Raw genomic sequence first — 20,199 nt, 5'->3', positions numbered from 1 at the left:
TAGGCCTGACTTACACATGCAGAGGCCCGTGACATTCAAACTCCCTTTAAGTCTCTTGTGTGTTTGGAGATGTCTCTTGTTGTTACTAAATCAGAGAAGCTAAAGATTAAAAAGAATGAACAACTGGATGAAAAAGGAAAAATCTGATCATGATCAACATCCCAGTGTCCACTGGGTTTGTGCTGCAAGTGTGTAAGTCATGCACCAGCTCTTAGAATGAAAGGTACTGGAGGCCTCCCACTCAGGTACCCCAAATCACACCCGAGGAGAGTGGAACATAGGTGAGGAAGGGAGGAAAAGGGATGCCAAAGTCTGTCCCAGCTCTGTTGCCTGCTCTAGCAAATTCCACATGCTGCACTCGCTATCTGGCGTTCTGCAAAAGCATTTAAAATCCTCTACAAACATCACATATTCAAATGCTCCCGAATTTTAGAAGAGTGTGGAGGACAAGATCCAAAACATAAGAGCTGAACTCCCCCTCTCAAATATAAGCTCCAACCTGAGCTAGAAGTAGAAGGATCCAGTAGATCCTTCCAGTAGAAGGATCTGGCTTTCTAGGCTGATTTGGAGCTGACCCAAGACAATGGGACTCTTCCACAAACAGTTGTATGGATGATGTTTCCATCAATCCACAGTGGAAAGCAGCTTGTAAGAACACGATATTGCTGAATTCCGGTCTTGGCACTGCGTCTGCCCCAAACACAGTCTGAATGTCACCTCCTAATCCAAGCTCTGCTATCACCAGACCTGAGAACCTGAAGAGTAGGATTTCATAATCTAGAGCCTGCCTGGGACTCACACAATACTATGGAACTTATTTTTTAGACACCAAATACTTTCTAATCTGGATGGAGACAGACTAGCTTTGGCTGCCTCTCCCAGCAACACTGGCTTGTGCTTATAAATCCAGCAGGCAGGAAATAATTTCCAAAGTCTATAAATTAGTTTTGGCTTTGAGTACACCAAATGTTAATTTCTGTGTCTGCACTATTTAATGTAGAGCTTGGATGAAATATGTCCCTGTAGCTCTCAAATAGATTGAGTTACTCATGGACTTCCAGAGCAATTGAGGAAATGAGTAACTATGCAATGGAACAAAACTACGCATAACATGGTGTGACTCCTTGCCTTGCAATCTTTCCTTTCAGACATGTTGGAATTGCATTGCCTACTTCTCCACTGCCAGATGACACATATGTTCTGTAAATAAAAGATACCATTGTCTATGCTACGACTATGGGGAGAACTGGGGAAAGTTTTCCCACTGGGATAGCTAAAACAATATACGTCTTCCAATCATGTTAACTCCATTGAGTTAGCTTGTGTTTGAAACCCTGTTAGCTTACGTTTTGACAAGGCTCTTTTAACATGTTAAGCCAATTCTATCAATTTCAACATTACTGAAAAATAGACTCAGTTTACCTTTCAAGGCAAGGCCATTGCCTCAGGACAGCAGAGATGCTTTAAGAGTGGCTAACAGATAGCAAGCTTTGAAGTTTTAAAATGCAGAATGTTGGACAAAGGTAATTAGGCACTTGCCTTGCCACTGTTGGCAAACTAGGTCTGCTCCTAAATGGAAGGTATTATAGTAAACATCTGAGATCTGTGTGGTTACTTGAGAAACTTAAAATAACGTAAGTTTACAGAACAGTTCATTACTAGCATCCCTGAGAAGCTGCTTTAGTGGCCTTTGGTACTGCTGACATGTTCTGCTACAGTAGTTTGTCCTCACTGCTGCTCAGGGAAGTGCTGAGGGGAACGCAGTGGGCCCTGCCGCAGTGTTCCTCATTACGACAGCTACACCCGACACCCACAGAGCAGCAGGGAAAGCACTAGTGATTGTGCATGTTCCTTGCTTTGAAAACCCCACACTTGATTTTTCAGCTCACACTATGTTAGTGGCAGACTCCTGCCTCCCCCAGCACAAACAGCTTAAGTTTAATTTCCTCCAAGGCAAAGATCTTTCTAACCATCTAGAGGACTTACAGTGTTTTCAGAATTTCTACAGGGATTCTGGTGCACTTGTCCTAGTGCCTGTGAGAGTCACAAACACGCAATACAAATCCTATTGTGTTAGGAGCTTTCAGATTAGATTAAAACCTATCTATTCAAGGGGCCAAAAGGGACAAAAGGAGTCCAAGAAAACTGCATTTGTCTCTGTGCACAGCAATGAATTTCACGGAAAATTAGCCTCAGAATCAATACAGAGTTGGATGCACGATACTGTTTTTTGTGCTCATGGGGCTTTCATGCTACAGGAGATACGGTTTCTTTTTTTGTGAATTGCTGAAAGGCTTTAAGAGTTTTGTGATTTCACTGCCAATCAGTGTGACAGTGACATGCCTGATCACAGTAAGGTTCAGCAGAAAAGAACAGAACACATCCTTTTCCATGCTTAGGCCCTTATTCCTGTTCTGTGGAAAAAAACCCACCACTATACCAGTGGTAGGAAATCTCCACGGTTTAATAGTCTTCAATCCTGACCTATAACCCTGCTAATCTAGCTCTCTAACACGCGCCTGCCTATGTACTTCAAATCTAAGCCTAAACGTAAGCCTAAATCCCAGACGGGCTCTCTTCATCAATGAAACCTAGCAACAGGGTCAAAATGGTTGCTTTAAAATGTAGAAAACATTTGAAGAGTTAGTAAAGCAAAATTCCTCCACTGTTCATTTCTCACTGGGAAGCAAAGAAAGATGTCTAGAAAGGAAAGATACATCCAAACTACACCATCATCTTTTTCTGTATTTTTCAGTGAAGCAATTCTATTTGCTCTGAACTTCCACCAGTTGTTTAAAGTGTTTGAAAGAGGATCAGAATGACCATGTCTTACTTGTCAAGATATAAGAGCTGTACAAATACTCACAAAAAGTCTTAAACTACAAAATGCAAAATTGCTTTCAGGTATCATTTTAGACCTGAAATTCAGCTGGGCTTATTCAGAGGGTCTTCTACAATTAACGAACCCCAAGATCCACTACAGTGAAACTTACTAGTTCCAACAGAGTTCGCAGTTTTTAACCAATTTGAAACTTTTATTTCAGTGAAGGCTGGTGACATTACAACCCAAAAGAGGATTCATAAGATCTAGCTAGAGAAACGGATAGACTTTATAAAGCAAATATTTCAAAACATGTAAGTATACTTTTTCCCTATCCTAGGCTATTTCACAGAAACTCTAGAAGCAAAATCCTAACTTTAAAAACGTCAAAGAAAGCTTTCAGAGGGAAGGAAATAGCCTAGAACACTAGCTCAAAAGTAATGTGGAAATTGCCTATGCTGTAGAAAGTTTCACATTACCAGGTTGATGTTATTGGCTTCTATATGCTTTAGCACAAAGGCGGCGAGGAGCTGCGTGTCCCATTCAACAGCAGGATTATCTGGAAGATCCCTGAAAATGAGAACTGCAATTAGCCACTTCACTGCTGAGAACTTTATAAAGACCATACTAGAAAAGAGAGATTCTCTTATCAGAGAATGAAATCAAGATAAATTTATTTACCATATTAAACCACTGAGTCTTATTTAGAGTCTTACAAGCTTGTATATTGGCGGGTTGAAAGGGTAACAGCAGTTCCAACACCCTCCACATAGATTTGCCAAGGTCTCCCTTTCTTCTACACATTAAGGTAGACTTTCTGACTGCTTTACTTTAAGCAACATCTATTTTGTTCAATGATTCTTGTTCTCTATTCATCCCAATCAAATTCCTTTCTCTCTTTATTTAAAACCCCTTTAAAAACACATTTTCCTGAAAGACTTTCCAATCATAATCTACTGGTGAATTACATACGAAAAGTAAAAAGCAAACTCCTGCTGTCATTTATACAGGAATAACCCACTAACCTCAACCAGAGGACAACAGGACCATAATTATATTGCATAGATTTGATAGTAGTTCTTCACCTGTTTATTTTATGCTTTGCATACCAACTGGGTATGCAAAGCATACTGTGACTGAACACTCTGCCTGAGTATTTAAGATTGCAGGCTTCTAGGGGCAGGGACCCTGAGCCAAATGCAAAATAACACCAGGCAGCCAACAGAATTATTCCATATTTACACAACTGAGAGCTGAATTTGACACCCCCCCCACCCCCTTCCCCATTATGTTGGAATGGTGCCAAGAAAACGTTGCTTGCAAAGTTAAAAAGGTTATTAGTAACAATAGGATAACACGCAGCTGCTAAAGACCAATAATGTCATGTTAAACTGGTCTTTTTCTCAGACCTTTTCCGTATTCTGATAGTCTGATAATTGCTGTGAGGTGGTTTAGCAGAAAAGTCACTACACAGCCTTCTCACACAGCCGCATGGGTTTGGATCTGAACTGATCCAGCTGTTTGCTGCAGAGAGCAGGGGCGCTCCCTCCCAATACTCTTCACGCCTTGCTGACTCCCCAGACAGCAAGGATGATAACATCTGCTACAAAACAGGAAAATGTCTCCTTGGCACATTCCAAAGTAAAGCTCAGCCTGGGTCTTCATGAGAGGTCTTCTGGCCACAAATTTTCCCACTGCTGTTAACAGTACTAGTAGGAGAAGGAAGAGCCTGAAGTACAAACAGACCATCAGCATTTTACCCGTTGTGTTATGTACTCCTGTTCAGCACAGGCCAAAATAATGTGCTGTTAGAAACCCCAGCAACAAGGGAAAGCACGTCTACATTAGTGTACACATTTTAGCTATGGTCCCTGTAGTGGTATTAACAACCACAGAAATTTTTGTTGCTGTTTGCAATTTCCTCTTGTATAGACAGCATCTTTGCCTGATGTATACAAGACATTGGAATTTCATCACAGGAAAGGTTCTTTGGTACATCTGGTGGTTGTCTCATCAGCTTATCAAACCTGAATCTCACCGGCTCAAGACAAAAACTTTCACATGTGATGTTTAAAGAGGACGTGGCCCTGTTGACCCTGAAGGTACTACAAGTCCCACCACATCACAGCAAGCTTTAAATGGAGCACATTTAAAAAATATGCTTCAACTAAAACATCCCAAGCAACATGCACACTGAGCAGAGTCTAAGAGCAAGTCTAACAGTGCTTCAGTTGTTCGAATGGTACCTTTGAGGTTATGTCAAGGCTTAATCTGATAATATTGAAGTAGTAAATTAGTCTAAAAGGGATTCCTCACTGGCCACTTACAATGCAAATATCATTCCCCTTTTTGGACAGGGGTTAAACAGAGCTGTGGAGGAAGTGAAGAGTCCCATTAAAATAGGAGGGGAGCTCCAACAGTAAGAGGTCAGAAAAAAAAGTAGGGCTTGGAATTTATGATGTCCAGGAGGCTTTGGTGTCACAGCCACTGCACTCAGCTTTATTGGGCTGTCTCCAAAAAGACTGCCGGGTAGTGGAGCAGGTTTTAACTAGTTTAGACAGATAAAGATCACCCTCGTTCAATGGAAATGAACAGCTGGAGGCAACGGTTTAGAATCCCTGGAAACAAAACAATCTGAAGGCATGAGCGAATTAACTCCATGAACACTGAACTGATTAAGCAGGAATATTCTGCAAAAAAATCTGCTTCTACCCACTTACTGCTGCTCATGGAGAGACCACTCACTCCCAGTAAGGAAAAGGAATTATTTTTCTTGCATAGTATTTGTCAGGCACCAAAGACAGAGAAGCTGATCTTGCCAAACAAGACACACATGTACATAAGCACATTCATAACTCATTAATAGCCATGATGGTCCACTGAAGTATTCTTAGCTCATTCGGCAAACACGTGAAGTGACACACAGGTTAAATGACAGGCCCAAAGTCACCCAGAGAAGTCAGTAGCAGAACTGGCAATACATTAATCTAGATTGCTCCGGGAAATTACTTTTTTTTTTTTTTTTTTTTTGGTAAGAGTTTGTATAATACTTTGAAAAGTTGAAAATTTAAGCATTACCATGATAGCAGGGACCCCACTGAAAGCATGAGACCAATAACTTTCTGCCTGTGCTCTGGATAGCAATAATTGCGTCCAGGTAAGGATGAAAAGGTGACTAAGAAAACCAAGTTCATATACACCATATAGCAATGCACACAAGACACATTCTTAACAGGAGGTCTCTAGATGCCCTAGAACTTTGTAGGGGCATACAAACTTTGAAAACTGCTGTAGGTCACAAAATCATCTATTCAGTACAAAATATTTTTAATATCATAAATCAGTCCTCACCTAACCTGAAAAGTCCACTGACTTGCTGCACTATGAATAAGTTGCCTTAATTGCGTTTTTACCTTCAAAACTTAGTATCAGAAACATTCAGCTTTTAAATGGTTAACTTCACACTGCCTTTCTAGCTAAGGCTGATAATGCCTCTGAGCTCAAGGTCGCAGGGCTGAGATAAAGGACTATAAAGGAGTGAAAATTAGCACATTCCCTGGAGCAGACCGGAGCTTGTCCCAGGAGACACGGTTCTCCACACCCGCCCTCCCTGTCCTCTGCCCTAGAGAGCTCCTTGTTGGTGCTGTCGGTCACTGTGACAGATCAAGATATAAATCCTGCACTGGAGAGACCTCCCAGGTCACACTGCTGGAGGGTGCTGGTGGGAAGGGTAGCGTGGTTTGGTCACTTGGTCTCATTTCCACCAAACTATTACAGTCTGGAAGTGATGTTTATGGGCATTCCACGTGCCTGATACTGAATGCGGGCGGCTGCTTGGTGGCTCCTTGCTGACCAGGGAAAAACAGGGAGATGCATAGAAAAGCAAAAAAAATATTTTTAATGGAATAAGGCTCCAGAAATGTTGTTTTCCCAGCTATTTTCAGTGAAAGCCATGCTGTGCACTGTACAGGGAATTTACAGCTCTGCCAAGGGATGTATAGACTGAAGAGAGAGAGAAACAGAGAATTATGGTGCTGCAGTTGCTGCAGTATGGAGTAGTGTCTGTCTCTGCTTACTGACTTCACCAGGACCAGTCATGGGCAACATTGTTTTCTGAAAACAAAACCCTGTACCTTCCTATTTAACCATCCACTGTTAGTATTGAGAACTGGGCAGGACCCCTGGTTTTCTCCTTCTCATCTCCTTGCTTTCGTCCTTGCCAAGCTGAGCAGACAGAGCAGCCACTGGCAACTGCAGTTCCCCTTCCCATAGTTTGCATAGGAATAATACGGTGGATGTCCTGGATATCCTGGCCCAGGCACCAGAGAGCTACAAGGGGGCCACAGCAAATCACATCAGCACGTTAAACCAAGAAACAACCTTGTGCAGATCTTGCCCAGCAGTCTTACAGCTGGCTGAATGAAAGAAATGTTAAAAATCACTGCCTGATGCCAGCTCCTCTCCAGGCCTCCTCCTCTTGCCTGCTGTGGGCTGTGGAGCATAGCTCCTCTTATGCCTCAGCCTTGGCCATTAAAACACTGTGCATGTCGCCAGTAATGGTATCCCTGCCAGTAGCCTGCACAATTTTGTAGGGTCATCTTTCTAGGAACGTTTGGGCTCAAGATGGCTAGATTCCTGTCACTTGGAAGGTCTCTTTTGGCCAAGATAGAGATTTAAAAACCTTCACTGATATATATTGCCAAGTTACACCCTTCATACATGATATACTGCTCAAACTCTGTCCAATTTTCCACTGCTCATCTTCCACAGGTCGTTTAGCAACAGCCAGTGCATTTATACGTACAATCTTCTTTCAAAGCCTTCCATGGAATTTATTCAGCTCATGAACTAAGCTCTCATGACTGCTCTAAAGGTTAAGTCAAGCTAAACAGTTAGTCTATGTGATGTCCACGTGGCTTAACAAACAGCAAATGGGCTGTCCTATATGGGACACTGGCAGTTAGAATAACCTTGAGATCTGTCCCTCCTGAAATCTGTAGAATCAGGCAATCCTCAGGCCCCTGGGTGCATTATGAAGCAGTGCCTCTTACTACATGACAGTTACCCTAACGGGGACTGGCAAGTACCTTCTCTGCCTTGACGTGAAGCCCTTTTAGGTGGCAATAGGGAAGGGAGTGGACTGGCAATAGGGTCCTTTCTCCAAGATGCTTAGGTCTCCGTTAATACATTCTGAGACACCAGAGTAAAACTTTCAAGGTACTAATGTGATTTTCCATTCCACTACACACGAAAAGGGTCAAGATGAAAGAGCTTTCCCATTCCTTATTGCCTTTTTATTCTGCAGCATGACCTTAATCAATCCAAGGCTAGGGACCAGGAAATATTTTTGCATAATTTCTCCTCCTTATCCCTCCTCTCCCCAGTGAATGATTTTACATTAAATCAGCACAAAGGTCAGTAGATTGATGGTGGATTACATAGGAAACAGGTGAACTGCTGTGCACTAGGTTCCCAGCTGAGTACAATGACCGCAATGTGTTTGTTGGAACAAAGGATGCCCTTTGTATAAAGTTAACTTTATGAAATGAACATCTGGGCAATTGAAACTGCATCAAAAATCAAAAGATCCCACAGAACAAAATGACGTGAGTGCACCATTAGTGAAAAAGCCATGTGATGACTAGAGGCAATCTGTGACCTTTATATCATAGCATCGAAGTAATTGAAAAAACTGTGTAAACAGAAATTATTTCCCGCTCTCTAAAGTAGAGCAGAGAATTTTTATTTTTAAGATTATGCTAAGATAAGTTAAGACAGGCTAGCCCTAGATCTTGAAGGAGAGCCTCTAAATCCTTACATTAATCACTATTTCCTATAATGGCCAATTACAGACAGGAGGGAAATATTGCTGTTAGGCTGCATACACATCTCTGATTCAGTTGAAAAGAGCCCACTTAGATAAACAATCAGCATCTTGCAACATCATGTTATACAGAGAACAGATGCTATGTGCTTACTGGAATGTAACAATCTACAATTTTGGAGAGAAATGGACTAAACCAGGATGCTAACTGTCAAATGAAAAGCCACCTACTACAGAGAAGCTCAAGCTGAAATTTTTACACCAGCAGCTTCCTCCCTCTCCCCATAGTAAAGAAACCCAAATTATTCTGAGATTTGTATTTTAAGATTGGAAATAAGAATCTTATGTTTTGGTGTAGGTAAAGGAAGTGGTGAAGGTGTAAATGACTGGAATATTAAAAACAAAATACACTTCAAATATTTCACAAAAGAAAAAAAAAGCAGAATGGACATAATCCTTTTCTCCCACCCTTAACTTTTGTAATGTGTAAGTTTGGACATACTTTATAGAAACTTCAAAGGTAAATTAAATAAGTTTAGATGCCAGGTAAGTGCTGACGTCACTAACGTGGCCATATCAGGCAGAAGGCATGCGTAAAGGGGAAGAACACAAAGACAGAGAGCACTCCGTGCAGCTTGCTCCAAAGTCCAGGCAAGCTGTGCATGATGCTCCACTGAGCTATGTAAAAACACAGTGCACCTCTGACAGATAATATTCCAAGTACCTCCATAACTCCCCAAAGGTAAATGGTAATTAGATGTCTAGGGAACAAACTTTTAGACTTGGCCATGATCATGTGTTTCTGTTTGAGAAATAAGCATCCTTTGGGTTTAAATTCAAAGGAATTATTACAGACTGCTTGTTTGCAAAGAACTATCCAAATGTCCCTGTACTAATTTATTTTTTTAATGAATTATTGATGATTTCTCAGCAGAGTTTAATGTCTATTCACAAAGATGACACAATTGCTTATCATAATTTGAAATCTGGTATTCATTTGACGTCTGTGCCTCAGTGCCTTGTTGATAAATTACAGCACAAAGCTCTGTAGGAACAAGTTCATATTCAATGTCTTTAAACAAAAACAATTGATGGTGCCTTTCAAGAACAGAAATGCATAGAAACTACAGTGGCTAAAGCTAGTTTTAAAAAGTTACTTTTCAAAACTAGTTTGGAGAGGCCATCGGGCCTTGCTGTGTAAGACAGGAAACAAAATTCAGCTCAACTAATTCTGAATTGATCGCTGATTTAGTCACAGCTTTCCTATCTTCTGCTCTTCACACCTGCAAAATGGAAATAATTATATGTTCACACCTATGTAAAGAACTTTGAGATCCTTCTAAGAAAAGCGTTTGTTCTCTGATTTTTAGATCGAAATCTAAAACACATGTCTTGGCAATCCTGGGTACTGGGAACCCCCCAAACCTGCCCTTTACTCCCCGCATTGTCTTCCCGTGGAGTATTGAATCAAGTTCAACATTTTAGTCCTGACCTGAAGGTCTGACCCAAAATATAAAAAAACTGCATAAACCTCCAAAATGATGAATATGGTGAACAGCTCTGCCCATATGGTGCAGAGGAACTCTGCAACAAGGATAATGTCTTCTGGAGCCATTAGGACTTCCTTAGGGGCTGGTGCCAAACAGCGAATGGACTCCCAAATCAAATGTCATCACAAACCGCTTTGCTTTCAGCTGTAAATACCAGGAATACTCCTTGGAACATACCCTTTCTAGCAGAAACACAAAAATATTTAAAGTTTAAAATTCCCCAGACTCTCCAGTGCACATAAGAAAGCTGAGACATCTGGGCCAAATGTTATTCTAACAATGGAGAACCTGTTTGCCAAACCACATGACAGGTATTTGGGTGTGTCACCTACTGGACACCTTGCTTTGGTCACGTAGTGGCAAGGTGTCACCATGCAGTGCTGCAGCTAAGGAACATGATTTCTAATAGGGTCACACTGGTGGAGAACAATATTTCCAGCATATGTCTACAAGTCCTTGTCCGATCCTTGGTCTCACACAGCAAATCACATCTGTGGTTGACATGCACTTAGTATGCAGCACTGACCCAACTCCTTGCTGCAAATCTATGACCTGCAAGAAGAGAAACTTGACTGGGGAGTCTCACATGCAAATATCACATTCCATGTATGACACTCATGTTATTACTGTGCTGCTGGAACTAGTGTGAAGAACACATCAGAACCTGTGTGTAGTCATCATCACCGATTGATCAGTCAGACACGACAATGAGCACCGAATACCTTGCTGTCATGCACAGCTTTGAATTCGGCTGCCAGAGGAAGGAGGGGCCTCTAGTTCATTCACTCCAACCCATGCTGAGAAGCCCTAGCTTCAATCTGAGCAGAAGTCTGCAACAGGTTGTTTCCAAGAACCATGCAGTGCCATGGAGTGTATCTGGATCCCTGGCGAAACTGGCAGTAACAAAACAATTAAGTTCAAGTCCCTAAAGAGAATTATTTTAAAAATACAGCAGTTCTCCCCCCCTTAACTTTCACCCTCAAGTTGGGTGCTGTGTTTTATGCTACTTTTTATTCCCAGCTTTCATTCATGTTTGAGTTGCATTAATTTTGCACTTACACGACATGCCAAGCCAAGGCCAGTTACAGCCCTTTGTCCCTGACCGCCGTTACATGACCAGACCATACTCTGTGCCTGTTGACTGAGTGGGGCCCACAGATCCCACAACAGTGACGCGTTTTCAGCCAGCCACCATTTAGCCTGTTTGCAGCGCAACCAGCAGTTTCCAGCACTACAGACTGCCAATAGTGACTTGGCAAGTGCTAGGCAAGAAGCCTCCCTTTCATTTTATAGAAGCTGGACTTCCGTGTGATCTGTTGAGGGCCATTAACAGACTTCACTGAAAGCATCAGTCAGAGGCTAGACTTAGTAGTCTCATGAGATTTGGGGCTGCCATGCTGAATTATGAGTCAGCAGTTCCTCCTCCAGCCCACTGAAATGTGGTTCAGGCAGCAGACAATAGTGCAGTGTGAAATGAAGTCAATTCCACTCCCATCTTGGAGAGGTATGCAGGAAAGTAGACCATTAAAGTCCCTACCTAGTTCAGGAAAACACGAATTCACCAACCTTCTTCTGCATATCTGTTGGCAAAGTGCATTTCTGGTATTTGTCCCAAATGACTGACAAGTAACAGATCTATTAGCAACATCCGGCAATCTCATTGGTAGACTAATAAGAGAAACATCTTCAAAACTGCAACTGTCTGGCATCTTAGAGCACAATTGCTGGGCAAAGGAATATACGTAGCAGCACTTCAGCTCGACACCTTCCTAAGGCCAAGAAGATACTTGATGGAAACGCTCAGTGGAAAGCTTGAACAGCACACACGGACTATAGTAGTTGGTGGCCTTTGGGAATTTTGCTCCACATTCCCAAAACAATCCACTCTTGTCTATGTCAGCTCCCAGAGGAGGGATAAACTGACCTGAAACCAAAAAAGGTGGACTCACCTCTACTAACATCTCACTTCTCCTTGGGCTCAATTACTTGCCACTTCAGCATGTTTCTGGCCACTCTGATATTTCTGACAGTAATAGAGGAAGAACACGGACCACATTTCTCCAAAAGCACCATCTGTACTATAAGAAATTAGCATCGTCAGGCCTATATGAAATAATCAGGCAGTTCCCAGAATAGCTCATAGCAGTGCTCACTTCCTTGTTATTATTTTTGGCCTTGCCATACTGCCTAGGAATTCACCTGTGGCCGGACAGTCTAAGTTGTCTCAAGTGAGAACAAAAAGCCCAGCAATCCCACAATCACAACTTACAGTTTGAAATTGAAATACAAATCACCAGCAAAACCGGGACTCTGAGGAGCAGACCACAGGACTTCACTCCTCCCTTACTCATTTCTTTTGTTCTGTAAAACGCTTTGAAAAAAAGAACAGCGCAGCAGGGTAGAGCTTGGGACAGGGTACATTAACCCATGCACCAAGAAGCCATGTCCAGCTAACATGAGTCCTGGCACCACTGGTTCAAGAAGGACAGACTTCCACTTTCAAATTGCCGGGCAGGAAGTCTCACTCTCCTGGCAGAAGAGCAGTAAGCGGACAGGTGGAAGAGGAATGCAGCGTGTGCTTCCTAGCTAGGTTTTTACTGCAGTACTGGCACATGAAGCTCCTGACATGCATCATAACATGCCCAGGACTCCACAGTGGAATGGGTACAAACCCAAGGGGAAGGAACAGAAAGTCTCTCATAGTGGCCAGCAAAACCCTTCAGAGGTGAATGACTGAAATACCACAACCTGTATATGCCAAATAAACCTAGTGCCACTTCATCACAACCTTAATTTGTTTGCTCTTGGAATGATAACTACCTCATACTGTATAGGCAAAAACTGCAGTTCTGATTCTGGCTCAGGTAAGTCATACAGAACTTTGCCACTGACTTAATGGCACAGGCCAAACCCTCAAAGAGAAGGAGAGCCAAAAGCATAATCACTCCTACCAAAGAGACAGATCGTGGTCTATTCCATGTAACAAATAAACTGCAGTCAGAAACCTCAGGAAAAAGCTTGTAGCCAAATCAATCCCACAGCCATTTTAATTAATCATCTAGGAAGAGAAAGCACAGAATAGTCACTTCATGGACATTTATTTCTCATGCCAAAACTTATGTAAATGCAGATGCAACTTCAGCAGAGATCTCAAGAGGATGATGGCCTGATTCCAAATGCAGCTTCCCATGTCACAACATTCCAGCTTCCCTGTACCAATTCCATCCAAAAAGAGGTTTCCTGACTCCTCAGCCTCCCACAAACAACTGTCTCTAGCAATCCATTTGATCTACACAATGATATGGGAGCATTACTTCTTGAAGTCATGGTGTACCCACCCTTTATAATACTGAGGTTCTGATGCCCTGAGCTCTCTAGCTGGGTGCAAATTTTATTACTACCATCAAATCACTTCCTTTTATAAGACAGCTTGTATCAAGAAGTTAAACATCTATCTTAACTGTGAGCTTGATCCCACAAACTTTACTGACATGCAAAGTTTCTACTCATGCCAACAATCCTCTTGCAGGCACTGTCTTGCCAGCCCCATTCATGTGAATGCCCCAATTACATGATTACATGAGCAAGCTCTAGGCCAGGCCCTGCTCTCTCTCTGCAACCGGTGAAAACCTGCACCAGCTTCCACAGCAGCCCAGCCAGAACTATGCTTGGAACTCAATTTGCCACAGCTAAGTGGGACTCATCAACAATGAACAAAACGAGTATAAACGCAACAAACTTTATCGTTCAGCCTTCCTCTCCTCCGTGCTCTGATTTAATGCCAGCGTTATGCAATGGTTTTGCTATAGCAACAGCTGGGGTGATCGGCAGTAACCCCGCCGCTGCCTGCTGGGCCGGTGCTGCTGTGGGCCCGTGAGGCAGGCGCTGAACTTTGGCCCACTAGCGAGCCTCCCACTCGCCCGGCAGCACTGCCGGCCTGTTTACACTACTCACATGACGGGCGAGAGGGAGGCTCCTGGCAGCCGCCAGCATCCAGCCGGATTTCTAGGACCAGGCCAAGATTGGCAAAGGCTGCAAACGATTAACTCTTGCGAGCGGGGGCTTCACGCTCCAGCAGCCGCCTGCACTGGCCAAGGAGAAAGGCCACTCTGCGCAGCATGAGCGGTGCTTCCCCCTCCCAACACCACTGCAGGAAACCGAGCAGGATTAAGACATTCAGCGAGGGCGGGGGGGTAAGGAAATCAATAAGCTTTAAAGAAAGGAACAGTATCTTTTTTTTCTTCATGAGTGGCAGATGAGTGAGGATAATGAACTGGAGCCGGGAACATAATACTCTCATCAAGTGCTGCGTGCTATGAATTGCACGTACCTGGGTTACATGGGGGTGCATGAAACTCCTCCAGTAGCACAGAACTGTGCTGGCGCAGCGTCCCAGCCCTGGGCTCTGGAGCACCTTAAAAGTACCGGCGGCACAGGGAGTACCTTGGAGACAGGGAAGCTGTGCTCTACAGACACCTTGCTAAAGTGGTTATTTAATCTTACAGCACAATCCTGTAAGAAAAGGCTGCAGATTACCAACCTGCACTCATGCCACCGCTGTATGAGCAGGACTGCTACTACTTCAGCACTTTTACAGCATTTATTTCCACACATTAACAGATGTTCATTAACTAACCCCCCTGTGAGGCTGGTATGGGGAAGTAGGCAAGTAATAACCTCCATATTTTAGAATGAGAGAATTAAGTGCTCAGGTAATGCTCCCTTGAGAGCCCAAGGCAACAGAGCTGACTCAGGGGCAGAGCCTGGAATAGAGCGTGTGAGCTCCCGGCTTGCAGCAGGGCCGCAGCCCAGCGCTGCACCACCCACACTCACTCCAGGAATATGTTTTATTGCCTGGGGCAAATAACAATCCATTTTTCAACAGGCCTCTTACAGGTCCTCTGCAGAGCCTCATATATTCCTGGGTACTTGAATTGAGTAGAAAACACATTAACAGTTGCAAATTATCCACCATTACACCAACATCATAGGAGCTGCTTAAAAGTACCCCTCAAAACCTGTCAATAGCCGAAGTGTTGACCACTGCATCACAGATTCTGCAAACCTCTTAACTCTCTTCGCCACAGATCAAACCTCTGTCTGCCAATGTCTTATCTTGCAATATTATACAATGTCTTTTCCAAGGCAAATGATAAACCAGCCTTGGCAGCCCATCACGTGGCTACTTAGAAGAATAAGAGAAATGCTGAGTATTTGGCTTACGAAACAGAAACACAGAATGAAAATATTTATAATAATGCTACTGTTTAAATAAGAGACACCATAATTTACTACAGATGTGACCCTTCCTTCCAAAATGACGGGTTTAAATCTTGCTGAAGCTATGTAACGACATGAAGTAGAATTGACTTAATGAAGAATATGTCCAAGTTAAATTGTGAATTGCCCTCTTTTATCCCCTGCCATTTTGTACCCCAAAATAAGCACAAATTTTGCTTCTTTCAAGCATTGTTTGACAGACTTTTCATGCTCAGAAGACTTAAAAACTAATTTACAGGAAAACATTCATGCTTCATCTGAAAACAGACTGAACACTTACACACTTAGCGAAATTGAGTTAAATATTAACTATCAAAGAAGAGAAAATGGCACATAACTCAGACAAGATTTGTTAAGCTTACAGTCACAAAAACTATAAAGAATGTAGAACGTATGTGCATGGAGGGAAGGCTATGTAATTAATTATTTCAATGCAAATAGTAATTGCAGAGAAATAAACTGCAACACTGAAATGAGAGGGTATTGAAATTACTGTATAAGGAGTATGCAGGTACAATGAGATAGTTAATATGTGACTTGTTAGAAGAGAGAGCATGGCTTGGCATGGAACTGTAATCAAACTGTTTTCATTTAATGCTTCAGTTGGTATAGAAGGATCAGATAACTATTCATCCCAAATCCCATTTCAGTTTCTAAAAAAATATTTCATTTTCCTGCACTGCAGTAAAAATATTTTTTTTCCTTTTAACCAAAACTGATTGAAGACGCTACAGGAGGCAAAAGATGGTCAACAATGTCCAGCAAAGCATTCATTTCCCTTGTTCCTGATCTCTCGTGCAATAAAACTGAGATTATGGGTCATAAAATACCATCCGCATTTGCAAAATCTAGTGTACATTAGGAAAAAAGGTGAATATGTGACAAATTAGAACATACACTTCCTATTTGCTTCATCAAGTTCTGTCTTCTCCTTTTTAAAAAGTTGGTCTTGTATCATCAAACCAGCTATGTTTCTTACAGAACAAATTATCTTAAGTGCTCAAAATTGGCTTTAGTATCTCCACCAAGAGCAACAGTAAACTCCATAAGCAAACTAGTAAATCCCATCCCACTACTTTGACATATTATTTCAAGTATCTTTTAAACTGTTTTAGTCATTATAATGAAAATACCTATACATTTTTTTAACAATTTCTCAGCATTACTTACCTCCTAACAGAGTATCTTGTTCTATTCATAGTTGTTATACGTTGGGAATTCTGGATTGCTGTCACTCTTTGGTGGTGGGTTGGGTTCTCTTAAACAAAATTCCTATTTGGTGGTGGGGTTACGTTAAACATGCTCCCAACCTAGCAACTGTCCCTTTAAGGAATTTTTTCTTTTTAATAGTTTGCTCTAATCTGAAGTACCGCACCCACCAACTTCTAATTCAAGCTTACACTGGAACTGAAAAACTTTGTCATTTCATGTACACTGATTGAACTAAGGCCAAAGGGAATAAAACCATTTAGCTTTCACGTGAACTCAAAAACAGAAAGGCTTTTTTGGCAATATAATTACAGAGCACAGATCTTCTAAAAGGAAATGAACTACAGGGATTTATATGGTTAGAATTTTTTTTTTCCTTTCCTTTTTAATGATAGCTAGGGCCTTACTAGTGCTTTCTTTTTCTGGCATGTTAGAGAGATCATGGCCAAGCATATACTGCGCTTTTTGGAATCTTTGTGTGGTCCCATCCAGTCCAGTTTTGAGTATCTGATCAATCTTGGTTGTTGCTGCTGAGGAGACCTGAACAACACTTCAGCTACATCAAGAGCTTTTTTGTACAGGGAACTGAGGTTCTGTTCCATCACATCACCTTTCCAACATCCAGACAAAGCTGGAGTAGGGAACTGTGAGCCATTGCATGCTGCCATATTCAAATGCTGGCAACACTCTGTGTTGTGGCAGGCAATACTCAAGCGCAGTGACTAGTTTACTTAGTTGTCTTGGTAACATTGTGGTTGACCCCAGTTGACGAGATCAGGGTGACTTAATCATCAGAAGCAGAAGGAAACAATTGCAACAACTGGCGGAGCTAATTAATGTAGGTTCCTTAACTAAATGGACTTTCTCAAACTTCTGTGTCTCATGTTCACAACCTTCAGCCTGCCTAAGCATTCAAACAATTCTGACTGTGTAGGTACTTGTGACAACCAAGTAACTTACAGCCTTTTACTATGTACCATGGATCTGTTTATACTTATTACCTACGCACGCCCTGTGGTTCACAAAAAGCAGTCAGGTTATAAACACCTATTTACACTGTGTCAATACTCTAGGATCTCTAACTGACAGTCTGTTAGTTACAAGGTACAATGTAAAGTGCATGTTTTACTTAGTAAGTGTGTTTAAACCCGTTTACCTTAAAGCCTGTCTTTCTCTCTCTCTGTACAATAATGCAGCTTTGGAGATCACCTGAGACACTAAAACAAATGGTGCCCTGATGGAATCATAAGGGAGCTGGAGGAAGGGCATTTTCAGCAAGAACCTTGACAGCAGAATGTGCTTCTGTCTAAGTCTGACTTGTTCTCCTAGGAGAAGCAGTATGACAGAATGTTTTGCAAAAGATTTGTAGTTACATGTGTGGCTGTCAGTCCTAAAGGTTACTCCTTGTCCTTAAAATAATTACACTGAATGCTCAGTGAAGGTGTTTTCTAAATTGAAATAAATAGAATCAATACAGATTTGAGCTAACTGCACTGTTACACTGCATGAATAAAACACACGGATGGATACTCTTGGCTAGTATTTAACAAGGATTTGGTCATTGCTATTGCTATGCAAACTACATTTTAAATGGTATGCTAGCAGTTTAAAAATCACATTTCTGGCTAACTTTTATCTACTATTGTTACCAGTAACTCCTAGGATTCCTCAGATAGAAAGAGTTGCATATTTATGTCTGTCACACAGCACAAAGGCAGAAAAAGAAACGTTTCAGAAAATAGCTAGGTACAGCTGTAAAACCGTAACACTGGATAGGGATCTAGGGGATAGACACTATCTAAAAATTACTAAACATATTTTTACAAGTTCATTTCAAATCATCTGCATTTCTTATATGTATTTCTCCAACACCAGACCATCCTTTTTTTATGCTGCCTGATAAACTGCTACAGTAAAACAGACTCCTGGACCTTCATTTGGTTTTGCAGTTTATATATCCTTTAGAGGATCTCACAAAATGACTGCCAAACCTCTAAACATGGTCACTTCCTTTACCATCCCAAACAGACAAAGGTTGTTTCAGTTCACTGCTAAAGCACTGAAGCATGTATAGGTCTCATCTGATTACAGAGAGCCTATAACGCCCTGAGGCAGTAGAGACTGTCAACACAGCTGTCCCTGTGTGCTAAGACAAATGTCCTGCTAGGCAATCTCTGAATCAAAATGGAAACACATCTTCTGAAACGGATTAGGGGTAAGGACAAGGACTGTAAACAGGCCAGGCAGCCAGGAAAGTTTTTAAGGTGTTATTAAAGGAGTTTCTATTGAGCTGTTAGAAAGTACCTTGACCCTCATGCTGTTTTGCAAGCCTAAGTATTCTTAAGTATTTTATTTCTCTGGTCACCTGTTGCTCGCAGAGGTATATCTAAATTAACATCTTCTGAGCCTGCCTTGCTTTAGACACACAAGACCACACGGAATATGTAAAAAGCTCACAAAGAAGGGAGGTGCAGACATCTGCACGCTAATGGCATAATTAGCTCTTGCAAGAAAAGCAGTTTTGCTGCATCAGCACAGAGCAGCTCTCACCCTCATCCATCCAGCTGAGAGGCAGGGGTAATTCATCCAGGCACAGGGCTGTGCTAACGCAGCAGTACTGCTCTGGGGACCCTCGTGAGATATCCCTGCCCGGCAGTATCCCTGCACAGCAACACATGTACCCCTCCTTCTCATCTCAGGGAGGACAATCTTCTCAGAATTTCTCACTGCCTCTGCTGAATAAGAGATGAATAGAGAATGATTTAATAAAAATGTGCCACTCCATCAAATCTTTCATTGAAAGATCTCCAATTCTTCTCTAAACATGTGACACAGCAGCCACCTTGTCCTCCCTTTGAGGTATAACACACATTATGGACATAGTTGTATGTGACATGGAGAGGACAGAAGATGCTGGCACCACTGCAGCCAATGGCAAAAATCCTGTTCCTTGCTGGAGCTCTGCTTAGGAACTTGTCTCTCCTGACACACTTTGCAGCAGAAGCAAACTGGAGCAATCCTGTCTCACAGTCTTTGTCTGTAACCACTGAACAAGAATATCTCCTGAATTTAAATCCTGAGGGTTAAACATTCCCAAATAAATTACCGTTAATGCACATCACTTTAAGGCCAAACTAGTTTGGGCTACATTGTTTAAACATTAAGTTCTGCAGGTTTACTTCTCTAATCTCTCTTTTTTTTTTTTTTCTTTTTAATTAATTTTCTGGTCATCTGTGGCTTAGAAAATGATTGATTCAGTAGATATCTACTCCCACATCTGGGCTTTCTTTAAACAAAGTCAGAAAAATGATCAATCTTCTCCTACATAATACTTTATTGCTTCCTATGTCCATGCTTTTCGTGTTTTAATCATAACCAGAGGCTCACACACTCACATCTTAGCATGTACAGTACACTGGATAAGCCAAAAAAACATTTTAAGTTAAGTTGAAGGCTTGCCCAGACATCTAATACCTTATCACAAAAATCTGAAATTTTCTTTTGCTCTGAGTCAC

At 41.9% G+C, this 20,199-nt stretch overlaps 1 protein-coding gene across 1 annotated transcript in view; it reads right to left on the bottom strand.

The window, feature by feature from the left end:
* The window catches only part of PIGL (phosphatidylinositol glycan anchor biosynthesis class L), a 61,270-nt gene that overhangs the window by 18,527 nt on the left and 22,544 nt on the right, over window positions 1-20,199 (bottom strand). Inside the window, exon 3 of the mRNA XM_059829429.1 lies at window positions 3,301-3,391. Coding sequence (XP_059685412.1) covers window positions 3,301-3,391 — 91 coding nt within the window. The remainder of the gene's footprint in view (window positions 1-3,300; window positions 3,392-20,199) is intronic.

Source organism: Gavia stellata, chromosome 25 (genome assembly GCF_030936135.1).
Source record: "Gavia stellata isolate bGavSte3 chromosome 25, bGavSte3.hap2, whole genome shotgun sequence".
NCBI classification, from domain to species: domain Eukaryota; kingdom Metazoa; phylum Chordata; class Aves; order Gaviiformes; family Gaviidae; genus Gavia; species Gavia stellata.
Note: the sequence above shows the minus strand (reverse complement) of the source record. Positions and strands in the feature narration are given on the sequence as shown.